The sequence below is a fragment of the Dasypus novemcinctus genome, chromosome 1 (genome assembly GCF_030445035.2).
Source record: "Dasypus novemcinctus isolate mDasNov1 chromosome 1, mDasNov1.1.hap2, whole genome shotgun sequence".
Classification (NCBI taxonomy): domain Eukaryota; kingdom Metazoa; phylum Chordata; class Mammalia; order Cingulata; family Dasypodidae; genus Dasypus; species Dasypus novemcinctus.
This window is the reverse complement of record NC_080673.1, coordinates 157,131,820-157,147,933: the sequence shown is the minus strand read 5'-3', so window position 1 is coordinate 157,147,933 and position 16,114 is coordinate 157,131,820. Positions and strand designations below refer to the sequence as shown.

Genomic DNA, 16,114 nt, shown 5'->3' with positions numbered 1-16,114 from the left:
GATTTTATTAAGAAAGGATGCTGTATTTTGTCAGATGTCTTTTATGTACCAGTAGAGAGGATTGAGTGATTTTTCTTCTTCAGTTTATCAATGTGGTTTATTAAACTAATTGACTTTCTTATGTTGATCCATCCTTGCATAACTGAAACAAAACCCACTTGATCATGTGTATAATTCTTTAAATGAGCTTTTAGATTCCATTTGCAAGTATTTTGTTGAGGATTTTTGCATCTATATTCACTGGAGATACTGGTTTGTAATTTTCTTTTTTCATCATATCTTTTCCTAGTTTTGGTATTAGGGTGATGTTGACTTCATAGAATGAGTTTGGTAGCATTCTTTCCTGTTCAATTTTTTGGAAGAGCTTGAGCAAGATTGGTATTAGGTTATCTTTGAATGATTTGTAGAATTCACCTGTGAAACCATCTGGTCCTGGGTTTTTCATCTTTGGGAGATTTTTTTTTTTTTTAAGTACTTAGATTATACAATTTCACATTAAAAATACAGAGGATTCCCATATACCCTGCTCCCCACACCTCCCACATTTTCCCACATTGACAACATCCTTCATTAGTGAGGTACATTCACTGCAATTGATGAACATATTTTGGAGCACTGCCACTAAATATGGATTAAAGTTTACAGTACAGTTTACACTTTCTCACCCAATTCTGTAGTTTATGGCAAGATTTATAATGGCCTGAATCTGTCATTGCAATGTCATTCAGGACAATTCCCAAGTCCCAATGCCCCCTGTTATTACACCTATTTTTCCCTCTCTCTGCCCTCAGAACCTACAGTGGCCACTGCCTCCACAACAATGATATAATTTCTTCTATTTCTAGAATCACAATAAGTCTATAGTAGAATACCATTAAGTCTACTTTAGTCCATAGTTCATTCTCCAATCTTGAGGATTCTGGAATGGTGATGTCCACTCCACCTCTAATTGAAAGGGGGCCTGTGAACCCATAGGGCTGATGGATGGCCTCTCTTGCTTGCAGTTGTAGATTTTCTTGGTTCCTTGGTATGGTAGTTGTCCATAATCACCTCCATGTTATTTTGTCCTGGGTGAGACTAGTGAAATGGAAAGTAGGTGTTGCAACTCCATTGAGATTCAGGCCCAGCTGGCACATGGAAAGCCCAAAGATTTAAGTCTCTTAGACATGCACCTATTACTATACTCTAGTACTAATTATAGGTTCCAACAGAAGAACAGAAGAGCCATGTGTAGGGAAACCACAAATGAGTCCAACTCTGTCACTCTGGGGAGTATAAATTCCAAGGCAGGGCCCACTGGCGTGGCACCAAACTCCTGAGCTCCCTGCCCTGACTATAGTGTCTGGATGTCTCCAGACCCTCAGGAGTCCAGCTATTTGGGGTAGTACCACTTTGGCAGTCAAAGAGATTCTGTTGATGTGCATAAGCATAACCTCTGAAATGACCTCCCGACTCACTTTGAAGTCTCTTAACCATATAAACTCACTTATCTTTATCTTTCCCCCCTTTTGGCTAAGGTCTTTTTCCAGTTGTATTGCTAGTTGGTTTTGGTAGTAATCCCTCAGTGCCAGGGAGGCTCATCCCTGGGAGTCATGTCCCAAACTGGGGAGAAGGTAATGTATTTGTATGCTGAGTTTGGCTTAGAAAGAGGCCACATTTGAGTAACAAGGAGGCTCTTTAGGAGATTTTTGGTGACTGTTTCGATCTCTTCACTTGTGATTGGCTTGTTGAGGTCTTCTGTTACTGCTAGGGTCAGTGTAGGTGGCTCTTGTGTTTCTAGGAATTTATCCATCTTGTCTACATTTTCTAGTTTTTTAGCATGCAGTTGTTCACAGTAACCTCTTATGATCTCTATTATTCTATGGGTCAATGCTAATGTCCCCCTTCTCATTTCTGATTTTATTTATTTGCTGCAATTGATGAACATATTTTTTTCTTTGTCAGCCTAGCTAAGGGTTTGTAGATGTTGTTGATCTTCTCAAAGAACCAAATTTTGGTTTTGTTTATTCTCTCTATTGTTTTCTTGTTCTTGATTTCATTTATTTCTGGTCTGATCTTTACTATTTCTTTTCTTCAGTTTGGTTTGGGATTAGTTTGCTGTTCTTTTTTTCCCCAGTTTCTTCTAGGTGTACAATTACGTCTTTACTTTTAGCTCTTTCTTCTTTTTTAATTTAAGCATTGAGGTCTATAAATTTCCCTCTCAGCACTACCTTTGCAGTGTCCCATAGATTTGATATGTTGTATCCTCATTTTCATTCATCTCAAGATATTTGCTGAATTCTCTTACATTTTTTTCTTTAACCCATTGATTATTTAAGAGTTTGTCATTTAATCTCCATATATTTATGAATTTTCCCTTTTCTTTCCATTATTGATTTCCAGCTTCATTTTGTTAAGATCAGAGAAAGTGTTCTATATAATTTTGACCTTTTAAAATTTATTAAGACTTGTCTTGTGACCCAACATATGGTCTACTTCAGAGAAGGAGCCATGAGCACTTGAAAAGAATGTATATCCTGCTGTTTTGGGGTGCAATGCTCTATAGATGTCTGTTAGGTCTAGTTCATTTATCATATTATTCAAGTTCTCTGTTTCTTTATTTAGCCTCTGTCAAGATATTCTATCCAATACTGAGAGTGGTATATTGAAGTCTCCAATTATTATTGTAGAGATATCTATTTCTCCTTAAGCTTTGCTAGCCTTATGTATCTTGGGGCACTGAAGTTAGGTGCATAAATATTTAGTGTAGTTATTTCTTCTTGTTGAATTGCTTGATGACCTTCTTCATCCCTTATAACAGTTTTGCATTTAAAATCTATTTTGTCTGATATTAGTATCACTACTCCAGCTCTTTTTTTGTTTTGCTTTTTGCATGGAATATCTTTTTCCAACTTTTCACTTTTAACCTGGTGGTCTCCTTACATCTGAAGGGAATCTTTGGTAGATAACAAATAGATGGCACACATTTTTTCATCCATTCTATCAGTTTATGTCTTTTGATTGGGGAGTTCAAGCCATTAACATTTAATGTTATTACTGTAAAAGGATTCTTTGGCTCTCTGTCCCTCACCCTCCTAGGAGTTGTGAAGCACTGTCCTGGTCTGCTGACGCCCAAAGCAGATCCTTCAGACAGATTTTGACTCTTTCTCCATTGTTTTTGTGAGAGAGCTGAGCCTTGTCTGCCTAATCTGATGCCATCTTCCGACAATCTCTAAAAACTAATATGGTATTTTTAAAAAGCATGTATCATGCCTATAGGGCACTGACAGAAGTGGTTAATTACACAATCCTGAATCTAGCAAGGCCTCTTTTCCCACTGAAAAGTCACCATTATGTGTTGAGCTTAAATTAAAAATACTTAAGGACAGCCAAATTATCAAGGAAATATAACTTAAAAACTAGTTGTGAATTTAGGTACTTATACTTTATTTCAGATTAGTCTTCTAAGTATGTCCCATGCAATATTTTTCTTTTATCTCAATGTACATATGCAGAGGCAATTAATAAAATAGTTAAAATTATTTAATAAACATATTGATATAAATATATCGCATTCACACCAAAATGTCCTCACAAGAATAATGTTATGTTGAATTTCAATTCAAACTCACAGACCCTAAGGTAACCCCTGCCTTAGAGCCTAAGGAGAGCAGTAAGAAAAGTTTGGACAGAAAGAAATTACAAAACAGAGTAAGAGTAGAAATAGTAGGAATTATTCCATTTTGAAAATAAAGAAACAAAATCTCAGGAGAATACGTGACTTGCCCAAAGACCACAGTGGTAAGCAGCAGTGCCAGATCTGAGACTCTCTGCCTAAAATCCCTGTGTTGTAGTGTGCTCTCATACTTATGGGAGTGTGTGAGGAGAGGTCCTATTTCATGCAGATGGAAGAGCTAGAAACCAGGAGAATATTAGCCACTAAACAGAGTCTGCATTATTCTTTTAAGTCTTTAGAGGATGAAAGAGTAGGAATTTTGGTAGGTCTTGCCTTGAAATTTGCTTTGGGCAGTATTGATACCTTAATAATATTGTCTTACAGATTCAAAACAACACCTATCAAAATGGAGTCTATTTTGCAAAATGGAAAAGCCAATCCTTGAATTCAAAGGGGTCACAAATAGCCAAATCAATATTGCAAAGGAAAAACAAAATTGGAGGTCTCATACTTCTTGATTTCAAAACTTACTATAAACCCCCAGCAATCAAAACAGTGCGGTTCTTAGCATAAAGATAAACAGATAGGCCAAAGGAAAAGAACTGAGCATTCTCGAAATAAACCCACACATTTACGGCCAACTGATTTTGGACAACAGTATCAAGTACATTAGTCGGAGAAAGAACTCTTCAACAAATAGCGTTGGGAAAACTAGAAACCTACTTGCAAAAGAATGAAGTTGGACTACTACCTCACAGCATACACAAAACAAAACAAAACAAAAATCTCTAAATGAATTAAGGACTTAAGCACAAGAGCTAAACCCATAAATCTTCTACAGGAAAAGAAAGGGGGGAACCTCCATAACCTTAAATTTGGTAGTGATTTACTAGATATGACACCAAAAGCACAAGCAACAAAAGGAAAAATAGATTCAATGGACTTCATCAAAATTGAAAACTTTTGTACTCAAAGGACCCTATCAAGAAAATGAAAATGCAACCTACAGAATGGGAGAAAATAATGATAACCAAATATCTGATAAGGATTTAATATCCAGAATATATAAAGAACTGCTGTAACTCAACAACAAAAAGACAATCCAATTAAAAAATAGGCTGGGGAGGGAGGAATGGGCCAGGGGACTTGAAAAGACATTTCTCCAAAGAAGATATACAAATGACTAATAGGCACATGAAAAAATACCCAAAACCTTTGGTTATCAGGGAAATGCAAATTAAAATTACAATAAGGTACCACTTCACACCTACTAGGATGGCTATAAATAATAATCAAAAAAGAAATATATATAATAAGGGTTGGCAAAGATAGAGAGAAATAGGAACACCTTATACACTGCTGGTTGCATCATAAAACGCTTTAGCCACTGTGGAAAACTGTTTGGCAATTTCTCAGAAAGTTGAAATTAGAATTACCATATGACCCAGCAATTTCACTTCTTAATATATACCCAAAAGAACTGAAGGCAGGGACAAGAACAGATATTTATACACCAATATTTATAGCAGCATTATTCACATTAGCCAAAAAGCAGAAGCAAATGTCCATCAAGAAGTGAAAGGATAAACAAATTGTGATATATACGGAGTGGAATATAATTCAGCCATAAAAAGGAATGAAGTTCTGATGCATGCTACTGCATGGACAAACACTGAGACATGCTGAGTGAAATAAACCAGACCAAAAAAAAGAGACAAATATTACAAGATCTCACTTAAATGAAATACCTAGAAGAAGCAAATTTCAAAGAGGCAGATAATAGATTACAGGTCACTAGGGGCCAGGGCTGGAAGAGGGGGAACAAAAGGAAGTTATTACTTAATGGGTGCAGAGTTTCCGTTTGAGGTGCTGAAAAAGTTGAGATAATGGCTATTGGTGATGGTAGCAAAATATTGTGAATGAACGTAATTAATATGCTGAACTGTACACTCATGAGTGGGTAAAATGGGAAATTTTGAGTTGTTACTAAAATAAAAAGTGAAAAAAAAGTATATAGAAGTAAGTAAAAGACACGTTTCATCCAGTTTTCAAAATTGCGTAAAAAATATGAAAAGGAAAAAAAAAAAAGAGTAGGAATTTGATAAGGAGTGAGACACTAGTCTTACCCAAGACGGTCTCTTGCCTTCCACCAGTGAGGATTATACTTCTCCAATATCAGATATTCTTCTGCTCTCTTTAATGCTAAGTTACAGGGTTCTCTGGGCAGAAAATCATACAGTGCCTTGACTCGGATCTTCTCTTCAGCAAACTCAGAAGGTGGGAGCGGAGGCAGTGGCTTGCGTTTCGATGGCTGCACATAGGTCCTGTTGTGCTGTAAAAAGCCAACAGGTAAGTTGTTTTACTAGTTTAGTAATTTATATTTTAAAAAAGAACTGGATGTAGTACATTTGCCTGCTGCCTCATGTCTCTCATCCAGCTGCACCAAGGCTAAAGCTAGGGTGAGATAAATGTAGGAAATGCTTAACTATAAAACAGCTTTTGGATCAAGCAACACATTCACCATTTGTAAATTTTTAGTATCATAAGTGGTCATGGAAGCACCGCATTGTGTTGTTTTTTTAAATTCACAATTCTTAAAAGATAAATTACTCCTCAATAGTTTTGCCTTGTTTTAAGGATTTTTCTCTTGAAAGGAAAAAACAGCCCTTCCATTTTATCTGCTGTAAGCTTGTGTTTGGGTTTACGTCACTTCCTACGAACTCTCTCCTCAAAATGGCAGTAGTCAGAATACATTTTTGTCCCATTCACTTCTCAGTTTCAGATTATGCCTTTAAATACAGCAGAGGAGGCTCCTTTAACTGGTGGTTTTTTCCCTTGCACTTTCTTCTAGAACATGTATTCACTGAACAGTTACTGAGCACTTACTAAGCATGGAACCAGGTTCTGAGCAAAGCCGCAAAAGGTACTTAATGGAGCACAGACCCTAAAAAGACAACCTTTCCCTGCTCCTTCTCCCCCATCAAAGTGATACTTACTTGCTTCTTTCTTGGCAATTCTCTGAACCATGGCCTGGGGCGCTGAGGGTATTTTTCGGAAAATTCTTCATCTTTGCTCAGGTTTATTTGTGTTCTTACTTGTCTGATAGTGAAAACGAATCATGTCACAAATGAATATTTATATAAAGGCTTTCTATAAATCCACTAGAAAAATCCATGTCTCTTTGCAACTTCGTTTTTATTTAGAAGGCTAAGTAAATCTCCTTTGGCAAGTTACTATTTCTAAGAATGTAATTTTCCTCATCTGGGAACTAGAGCTATTAAGCCTACATAAGGTTGTCATGAAATAAAATTAGAAAACATGTATCACAAACCCAGTACAGAGTCTGGTGCATTTTAGGGGCATAATATAAAAACAATGATGAACATACTTAATTACTTATTTACTCTGTGTCCAGCATCATCATCATTATTTTACATGCATCACCTCATTTAATGGTAGCTATCATTATAGGTTGAAATGATGTAGCAATTAAGAACATGACTTTGAATCCCAGGTCTACCATTTCATAGTGTGGCCTTGGGTAAGCAATGTAAACGCTTTAAACCTCAGTTTCCACATTTGCAAAACAGAGATTGTTAAAAAAAAAATTGGTTACTTTTTATTTATTTATTTTTATTTTTAAAGAAGTTTTAGATTACATAAATGTTACATAAAAAATATAGGGGATCCCCTTATGCTCCCCTCCTCCCCCTCCCACACTTTCCCACATTAGCACCATAGGTCGTTTTGAGAGTTCCATGAGTTGATAAGCATAAATTTCTTAGCACAGTGTCTGGCACGTAAGAGTTCTTAAGTGTTACCTGTTACTATAATCATGGTGCCATGGATTTAATTCTTACATGATCATGATTTATTGGGCACCAAAGTGTAAGACACACTGATAGTTTGGGGGAGATACTCAGATGAATAAGACAGGATCTTTGCCTTTAAAGGGTAAATATTAGAGTGGAACACTGATATAAACAGCATACATAAAATAACTACTGAATACAGAATTGAAGTCATGTGCTTTGGAAACACAATGAAAGAAGGGATTAATTCCAAGAGGATCACTGAAGAATCACAGAAGACCTGGCATTTGACCTATGCCTTTAAATCAATGGACAGTCAGCAGAAAGGAAATGGGAGAAGAATTTTTCAAGCAAAGGAAATAGCATATATCAAGAGGCATAGAGACTCAATAGATAACCCTTGAAAATGGACTTACCGTTTCTGCACTGAACAGCAACAGCAGCAACAGAAAATCGACTGAATGGTATTATCTGAAAAGCAGATCATTCTCAACTGTTAGAAAGCCACGAGTCCATAACATTGGATAGATGAGGCTGATGGAGTTATTCCAAAAGAAGTCCCTAAGGGCAGGCGTGATATGAATTATTATAAAGCATGTGCAAAATCTTGACCATATCCTTCTTCACTGGTGGAAGATGAACTGTCACCAAAAAAAATGAGTTATTGGCACCCTGGCCAATGTGGTTTCCCTTCTCAGGCTCTTCTCCCCGGATCTGGTTTAAGCATTTCCTCAGTCTGTGAAGGTAAATGACCACTTCATTCTTCTTTACCTTGATCAGGGCTAATGTCAGCTAACATATATGCAAAAGAATATAGTTTCCAAAAATAATATTCTCCTAGGAAATCTGTTGGTGGGGATATTGAATTAGGTCCATCACATTTCTTTTAAAAATAAAATGATATAATTTTTTGGCTCCCTGCTTTTCTATAACTTACATCCAAATACAACCTGAACATCTAGAGAACAAACTAGTAAATCTGGGTCATGCTTACGTTTTTATTGTCAAGCTTGAGCCTTACTTGATTTAAAGGAGATGACTTAACTGTGTGGTTGACTATATTTCAGATAAGTCCTTCAAGTTCTCTAAGTCTTAGGTTTTCCATATGAAAAAATTAGGTATTAAAATCTACACCTTTGATCTTATAGAGTAGAGGTTAATCTCTAACTTGTAACATTGGGAAAGTAATTTAATTGTGCTTCAGTTTCAGTGCAAAATGGGAATAATAGGATACTTACAATGTAAGATTGTTGTAAGGATTAATTGAATCAATTCATGTAAAGCACCTAGAAAAATGCCAGGTATACACTAAGAGGGCAATTAATAATACCTATTATTATTATAGGACTGTTGTAAAGATGCAATACCATCTTTAATGAATCACGGATCATACGAAAGGATACCATCCGTCAGGATCCCAGCTGGATTCAGAAGATACACTTTAAGGACCATGTCTGAGCTTCTTCCTCCTCCATTAGCTGATGGGAAACCCCCATACAACAAGTGGAGTGGGTTGAAGGAGGAGCAGAAAGAGTTTCTATGTGAATATGTCACCTTCTCATGAAACTTTCTTATGCCTTCTGGATCTTCTGGAGCCCATTTTTGAATATACCATTTCTCCTGAATGATGGATTACTGCTATGCATGTCCAATTTCTTTGGTTCAGTGAATCAAATAACACTCAGCTCATGAGAGGCAGTTTGAGTCACATGGATATTTCATGATCCATGATCAAGTATTCATCCTCTACCAGTAGCAAGCCAGGAGCTGCTTTTCAAATGGAAAATAGTTACCAGCATGGTGTCAAGGCATTACTATAAATTCCTGGGGAAATTGTCATGTTGGTTCTTGTCAGAGACTCCATATACCCAGCATCTTGCCCTCCCTTTGTACTTCATCACAGGCTACCACCAATGATAATTTGAGTAACTGATAGTTGTGTTATTTCTATCCCCCTTCAGATCCAATTTTGAATTTGTTTCCTAAAACCACTTCCAATACCAGTTACTGTATCAGTCAGAGTCCCAGTGGAAACATCCTCAAACTTGAATAATTTAAAAGGGGCTTATTTAGTAAGGGGCTAATTATAAATCTGTGTATGTATTGTAAGGAAACCCCAAAGAATGTGCAAGAAACTGGAGCCAGCAAAAGTGCAACTGTCACCACCCTGGGGTGAAAAATGGCCAATAGGGAGAGAGAGTCCAGTAAAGCATAAGCCATTTTGAAAGAAATCATCTGTTGAGGAACACATCCAGCTCAAGGAACCTCACTATGATTTCCTTCTGGGGTTCTACATGGGCTTAATCCAACCAGAAGTCAGAGGGCTTGGGAGCATGTTGAACTAATCCCTAAAGATTATCTTTCCAGGACAGAAATCAGGGCAGAGAAGAATGAGTACCAAGAGATGGGGATCACTGGGCCATCCTGGAGGCTGGCTAACATATATAACCCCTGTAAGTCATCCTTCCTGGATAGAGTCGGGTAGAAAGTGTAAAGAGCTGAAGGAAGATACCCAGCACAGCAATCCATACATATTAAAACAAACTACTCTTTTTTTAAATTTGAGAAGTGTGAGTTTACTGAACAATCATACACAATAAACAGGATTCTCATAAACTACCCCACTACCAATACCTTGCATTGGTGTAGAACATTTGTTGAAATTGATGATACCACTTTTTAAAATAATTGTACTTTTTTTTAAGCAGTAGGTACTTTTGTTACAATTGATGAAATATTATTAAAATAGTTCTATCTATCATCTACCATATAGGAGTATTTTTCCCATATACCACCCTATTATTAACATCTGTTATTAGTATGTTCATTGGTTACAATTCATGAAAGAACACTCTTATACTATTAACTATAGTCCACTGTATACAACAGAGTTCACTGTGTTGTACAAGCCTATGTTTTATCTTTTAATTTTTATTCTAGCAATATATATGTATTAAACTTTCCCCTTCTAACCATATTCAGCTATTCACATATTCAGCTAATCACTGTTGTTGATTACACTCACAATAATGTGATACCATTACCACCATCCATTTTTAAACCTTTACCATTAGCCTAAATAGAAATTCCATACAAGTTAAGCATCAACTTTCCATTCTCTAACCCCCAATCCATAGCCTGATAAACTATATTCTAGATGAGTTTGCTTATTATAATTAGTTCAAAACAGTGAGATCATAAAATATGTCATTTTGTGTCTGGCTTATTTCACTCAATATAATGTTCTCAAGGTTCATCCATGTTGTCATATGCATCCCAACCTCACTTTTCTGATACCTGAACAGTTTTCAATCATAAGTATATACCACATTTTGTTTATCCATTCATCCATTGATAGATACTTGGGTTGCTTCCATCTTTTGGCAAGACTGAATAACGACTCTTTGAACATTGGTGTACACGGACTTTGGCCCAGTGGTTAGGGCGTCCGTCTACCACATGGGAGGTCCGCGGTTCAAGCCCCGGGCCTCCTTGACCCGTGTGGCGCTGGCCCATGCGCAGTGCTGATGCGCGCAGGGAGTGCAGTGCCACACAGGGGTGTCCCCCGCGTAGGGGAGCCCCACGCGCAAGGAGTGCACCCATAAGGAGAGCCACCCAGCGCGAAGGAGGGAGCAGCCTGCTGAGGAATGGTGCCGCCCACACTTCCCGTGCCGCTGATGACAACAGAAGCGGACAAAGAAACAAGACGCAGCAAAAAGACACAGAAAACAGACAACCGGGGGAGGGGAGGGGAATTAAATAAAATAAAAATAAATCTTTAAAAAAAAAAAAAAAAAAACAAATATCTGTTTGAGTCCCTGCTTTCAGTTCTTCTGTATATATACCTAGTAATGGGATTACTGGATCACATGGTAACTCTATATTTAGCTTCCTACGGAACTGCCATGCTGTCTTCCACAGAAGATGCACCATTTAATATTCTCACCAGCAGTGAATGAGTGTTCCTATTTCTACACATCCTCTTCAACCCATATAGCTTCCTGTCCTTTTAATAGTGGTGTGAAATGATACTCGATTTGGTCTTGATTTGCTTTTCCCTAGTAGCTAGTGATGTTGAACATCTTTTCATGTGCTTTTTAGTCATTTATATTTCCTCTTTGGAAAAATCTCTATTCAAGCCCATTTTGAGTTGTTTACCTTTTTTTTTTTTTTAAAAAAGATTTATTTATTTATTTAATTTCCCCCCCTCCCCTGGTTGTCTGTTCTTGGTGTCTATTTGCTGCGTCTTGTTTCTTTGTCCGCTTCTGTTGTCGTCAGTGGCACGGAAGTGTGGGCGGCGCCATTCCTGGGCAGGCTGCTCTTTCTTTTCACACTGGGCGGCTTTCCTCACGGGCGCACTCCTTGCGCGTGGGGCTCCCCCACGCGGGAGACACCCTTGCGTGGCATGGCACTCCTTGCGCGCATCAGCACTGCGCATGGCCAGCTCCACACGGGTCAAGGAGGCCCGGGGTTTGGACCGCGGACCTCCCATATGGTAGACGGATGCCCTAACCACTGGGCCAAAGTCCGTTTCCCTGTTTACCTTTTAACTGTTGAACTGTAGGATTTCTTTATACATTTTGGATTTTAAACCTTTATCTGATACATAGTTTCCAAATATTTTTTCTCATTATGTAGGTTGTCTCTTCACCTTCTTAACAAAATCCTTTAATGCACAAAAGGTTTTAATTTAAAGGAATTCCCAATTACCTGTTTTTCCTTTCATTGCTTGTGCTTTGGGTGTAAATTCTAAGAAACCATTACCACAAGATCATGATGATGCTTCCCTACATTTTCTTCTAGGAGTTTTATAGCCCTGGTTCTTATACTTAGATCTTTGATCCAATTTGAGTTAATTTTAGTAAATGGTAAGAGATAAGAGTTCTCTTTCATTCTTTTGCATATGTACATCCAGTTCTCCCAGCACCAGTTGTTGAAGAGACTATCCTTTCCCAGTTGAGTAGATTTGGCAGCTGTTTTAGTTTAGTTTGGTAGAAGGTGCTGGGAGCAATATATCAGAAATGGGTTGGCTTTTACAATGGGAATTTATTAGGCAAAAAGTCCTTTTTATTTCTGTGGGGTCAGTAGTAATGCCCCCTTCTCATTTCTGATTTTATTTATTTGCATTTTTTCTCTCTTTTTCCTTGTCAGTCTATTAAAGGTTTGTCAATTTTATTCGATTTTATTTTTTTTTAAGATTTTTATTTATTTAATTCCTCCCCCCCACCCCCCAGTTGTCTGTTCTCTGTGTCTATTTGCTGCGTCTTGTTTCTTTGTCCACTTCTTTGTCATCAGTGGCATGGGAAGTGTGTGCGGCGCCATTCCTGGGCAGGCTGCACTTTCTTTCACGCTGGGCGGCTCTCCTTACGGGGTGCACTCCTTGCGCGTGGGGCTTCCCCACGCGGGGGACACTCCTGTGTGGCACGGCACTCCTTGCGCATCAGCACTGCGCATGGGCCAGCTCCACACGGGTCAAGGAGGCCCAGGGTTTGAACCGCGGACCTCCCATGTGGTAGACGGACGCCCTAACCACTGGGCCAAGTCCGTTTCCCTGTCAATTTTATTGACCTCAAAGAACCAAATTATGGTTTTGTTGATTCTCTCTACTGTTTTTTTTTACTCCCAATTTCATTTATTTCTGCTCTAATCTTTATTATTTCCTTTCTTCTGCTTGTTTTAGGATTAGTTTGCTGTTCTTTTCCTAATTATTCCAGGTCTCAGCACTGCCTTAGCTGTATCCCATAAGTTTTGATATGTTGTGTTTTTGGTTTCATTTTTTCAAGCTATTTACTGGTTTCTCTTGTGATTTCCTCTTTAACCTCTGATTGTTTATGCTGTTTAATATCCATATATTTGTGAATTTTCCAGTTCTCCATCTATTATTGATTTCTTACTTCATTATGGTCAGAGAAAGTGCTTTGTGTAATTTCAATCTTTCTAAACTTATTGGTAACTACCTTGTGACCCAACATGTGTTCTAGCCTAGAGAATGGTCCATGTGCACTTGAGGAGAATGGAAATCCTGCTGCTTTAGGGTGCAATGTTCTTCATACGTCTGTTAGGTCTAGTTCATTTATCATATTATTCAAGTTGTTTCCCTATTGATCTTCTCTCTAGATGTTCTAATGATGAAAGTGGTGTATTGAAATCTCCAACTACTATTGTCAGATGTCTATTTCTCCCTTCAGTTTTGCCAGTGTTTGCCTCATGCTTTGGGGCACTCTAGTTAGGTGCATAAATATTTTTGATTGTTATTTATTCTTGGTGGATTGCCCCTTTCAAATAGTGTCCTTTGTCTCATAACAGTTTTGTGTTTAAAGTCTATTTTGTCCAATGTTAATATACCATAATTTAATGTATTAACATTTAATGTTATTACTGTGAATCCAGACTTACTTTAGCCATTTTATCCTTTGTTGTTTTTTTTTCTCTCCCCTCCGCCCCCCATTGTCTGTTTTCTGTCTGTTCACTGCGTGTTCTTCTGTGACCGCTTCTGTCCTTATCAGCAGCACCAGGAATCTGTGTTTCTTTTTTCCAGTTGCGTCATCTTGTTGTGTCAGCTCTCCGTGTGGGCGGCGCCATTCTTGGGCAGGCTGCACTTTCTTTTGCACTGGGTGGCTCTCCTTACGGAGTGCACTCCTTGTGCATGGGGCTCCCCTATGCAGGGGACACCCCTGCGTGGCATGGCACTCCTTGCATCCATCAGCACTGCGCATGGGTCAGCTCAACACGGGTAAAGGAGGCCCGGGGTTTGAACCATGGACCTCCCATGTGGTAGGCAGATGCCCTATGCATTGGGCCAAGTCTGCTTCCCTATCCTTTGTTTTTATGTCATATCTTTTCTCTCTCTTATTCTTTTAGTTACCCTGATTATCTTCATTTTTATGCTCTATTCCATACCTCTCTCATATTTTCCTTTCAGCCTGCAGAATTCCCTTTAGCATTTATATAAAGCAGGTCTCTTGTTGACATATTGTTTCAGTTTCTGTTTATATGTGAATATTTTAAATTCTCTCTCATTTTTGAAGGACAGTTTTGCCAAATAAAGAATTTTTGCCTGCCTGTGTTTCTTTTTCAGTACCTTAAATATAGCATAACATTGCCTTCTTGCCTCCATGATTTCTAATGAGAAATAGGCACTTAGACATTGCAGTTCCATTGTATGTAACAAATCATTTTTCTCCTCCAACTTTTGGATTTTTTTTATCTTTGACATTTGACATTCTGATTAGTACGGGTCCTGAGTAGGTCTATTAGGATTTATTCTGTTGGGAGTTTGTTGTGCTCCTTCCTCCTACTGCAGTGATTGTTCCTTATCAGTTTCTTTTCTTCCTTCTTCTCCTCCCTGAAGGCATATTGTCAGACTGCCCCCAGGGCTTTGCATCTCTTCTCTTCTTTTCTCTGCCTCACTCACTCCCTTGTTTATCCCATTCCCTTTTGTGACTTAGAAACTATAAGAATACCTTAGTCCCAAAATTACACCCATAGCCCTGTTCTCTGCTCTTAGCCTCATGTAGTTAGCTCTGTGACTGAATGAGCTGGCCCAATTCCCTGTGACGTCTCTCCCCTTCAACTCCTTCTATGTACTCACTTCTCTAAGTCTGTTTCAGCCCACTGCTCTTCATATTCCGCATCTAAGAAAACTCCCTGAAACATGGCATAAGGTCCCTTATTTTCAAGGCCTTCCATAATCTGGCTTATCTCACCCCACTCTTAATGTTCACCAATTCCTATTGCGCCCACTTGTTCCTCTTGCTTTAGTCTTAGACACCTTGCACATTTCTGTCTCTGGCTTGAAAAGAAGTTCCACACCCTTTGTGAACCACTTCCATCTCATCTTCTTTTTGGCTCCCCAAGCACTTGTGATCTGTCCTACCCCGTGACATTTAATTAAATGACCACTTGAGAGGGTTATTTAAGTTTCTTTTTATAGACTTCATCTCTTATAAGTTTTCATAAAAGTAGCCTTATTGACATTTTGGACTGGATAATTCTTTATTGAGTAGGGCCTATGCTGTGTATTGTCTATTAGCAGCATCCCTGGCCTTTATCCACTTAATTCTAGTATCAACTCTACTCCCAGTTGTGAAATTCAAAACTATTTCCAGGCATTGCCAGGCAAAATTGCCCCAGTTGAGAACCACTGAGATAGATTGTAAATAAACTCTTTGATTTCAGGTATTACATCTTATACTTTTTTGCCTTCTCCATGGCATAAAGCATTTGTGTCTGGCACACAGCAAGAACTCAATAGATAGCTGTTAACTAAGAGCTCATCAATATCTACACTGTCGCAGTGTATCTGTTTTACTTTCCAGTTACTCCTTCTACTATGTGGTATCTCACAGCTCTGTGCTAGCCACAGAGAAAGCCCGGTTGACCACGACCTTTTAAGGAGACGGGACTGTGAAACTGAAGAAAGCCAAGCTTCCGGGGCTTTAGCTAGCACTTGTGGTAGGTCATAAATCTAACCTTTTGTTCTAGGTATGTTTTTCAAAAACGACTATATGAAATCAAGAATCAAACCATCAAATGCTAAATGAAATCGATAAAAACTTCCTGATATTCAAAATGTTTTCCTTTTCTTCTTCGGGCAACATATGGGGTTGAACAGACTTTAGTGTTAAGTGACGTGGAATCAAATCAC

The 16,114-nt window shown here is 38.3% G+C and overlaps 1 protein-coding gene across 2 annotated transcripts in view; it reads right to left on the bottom strand.

Moving 5' to 3' along the window:
• TXK (TXK tyrosine kinase) overlaps nt 1-16,114 on the bottom strand; it is a 72,955-nt gene that overhangs the window by 50,093 nt on the left and 6,748 nt on the right. Inside the window, exons 2-4 of one of the 2 annotated variants that reach the window (XM_004469761.3) lie at nt 7,884-7,938; nt 6,652-6,754; nt 5,782-5,987 (exon numbers count right to left, since the gene is read on the bottom strand). In XM_004469761.3, coding sequence (XP_004469818.1) covers nt 5,782-5,987; nt 6,652-6,754; nt 7,884-7,938 — 364 coding nt within the window. Of the gene's footprint in view, nt 1-5,781; nt 5,988-6,651; nt 6,755-7,883; nt 8,029-16,114 lie in introns of both variants that reach the window. The other variant, XM_004469760.3, reaches the window with a different exon arrangement.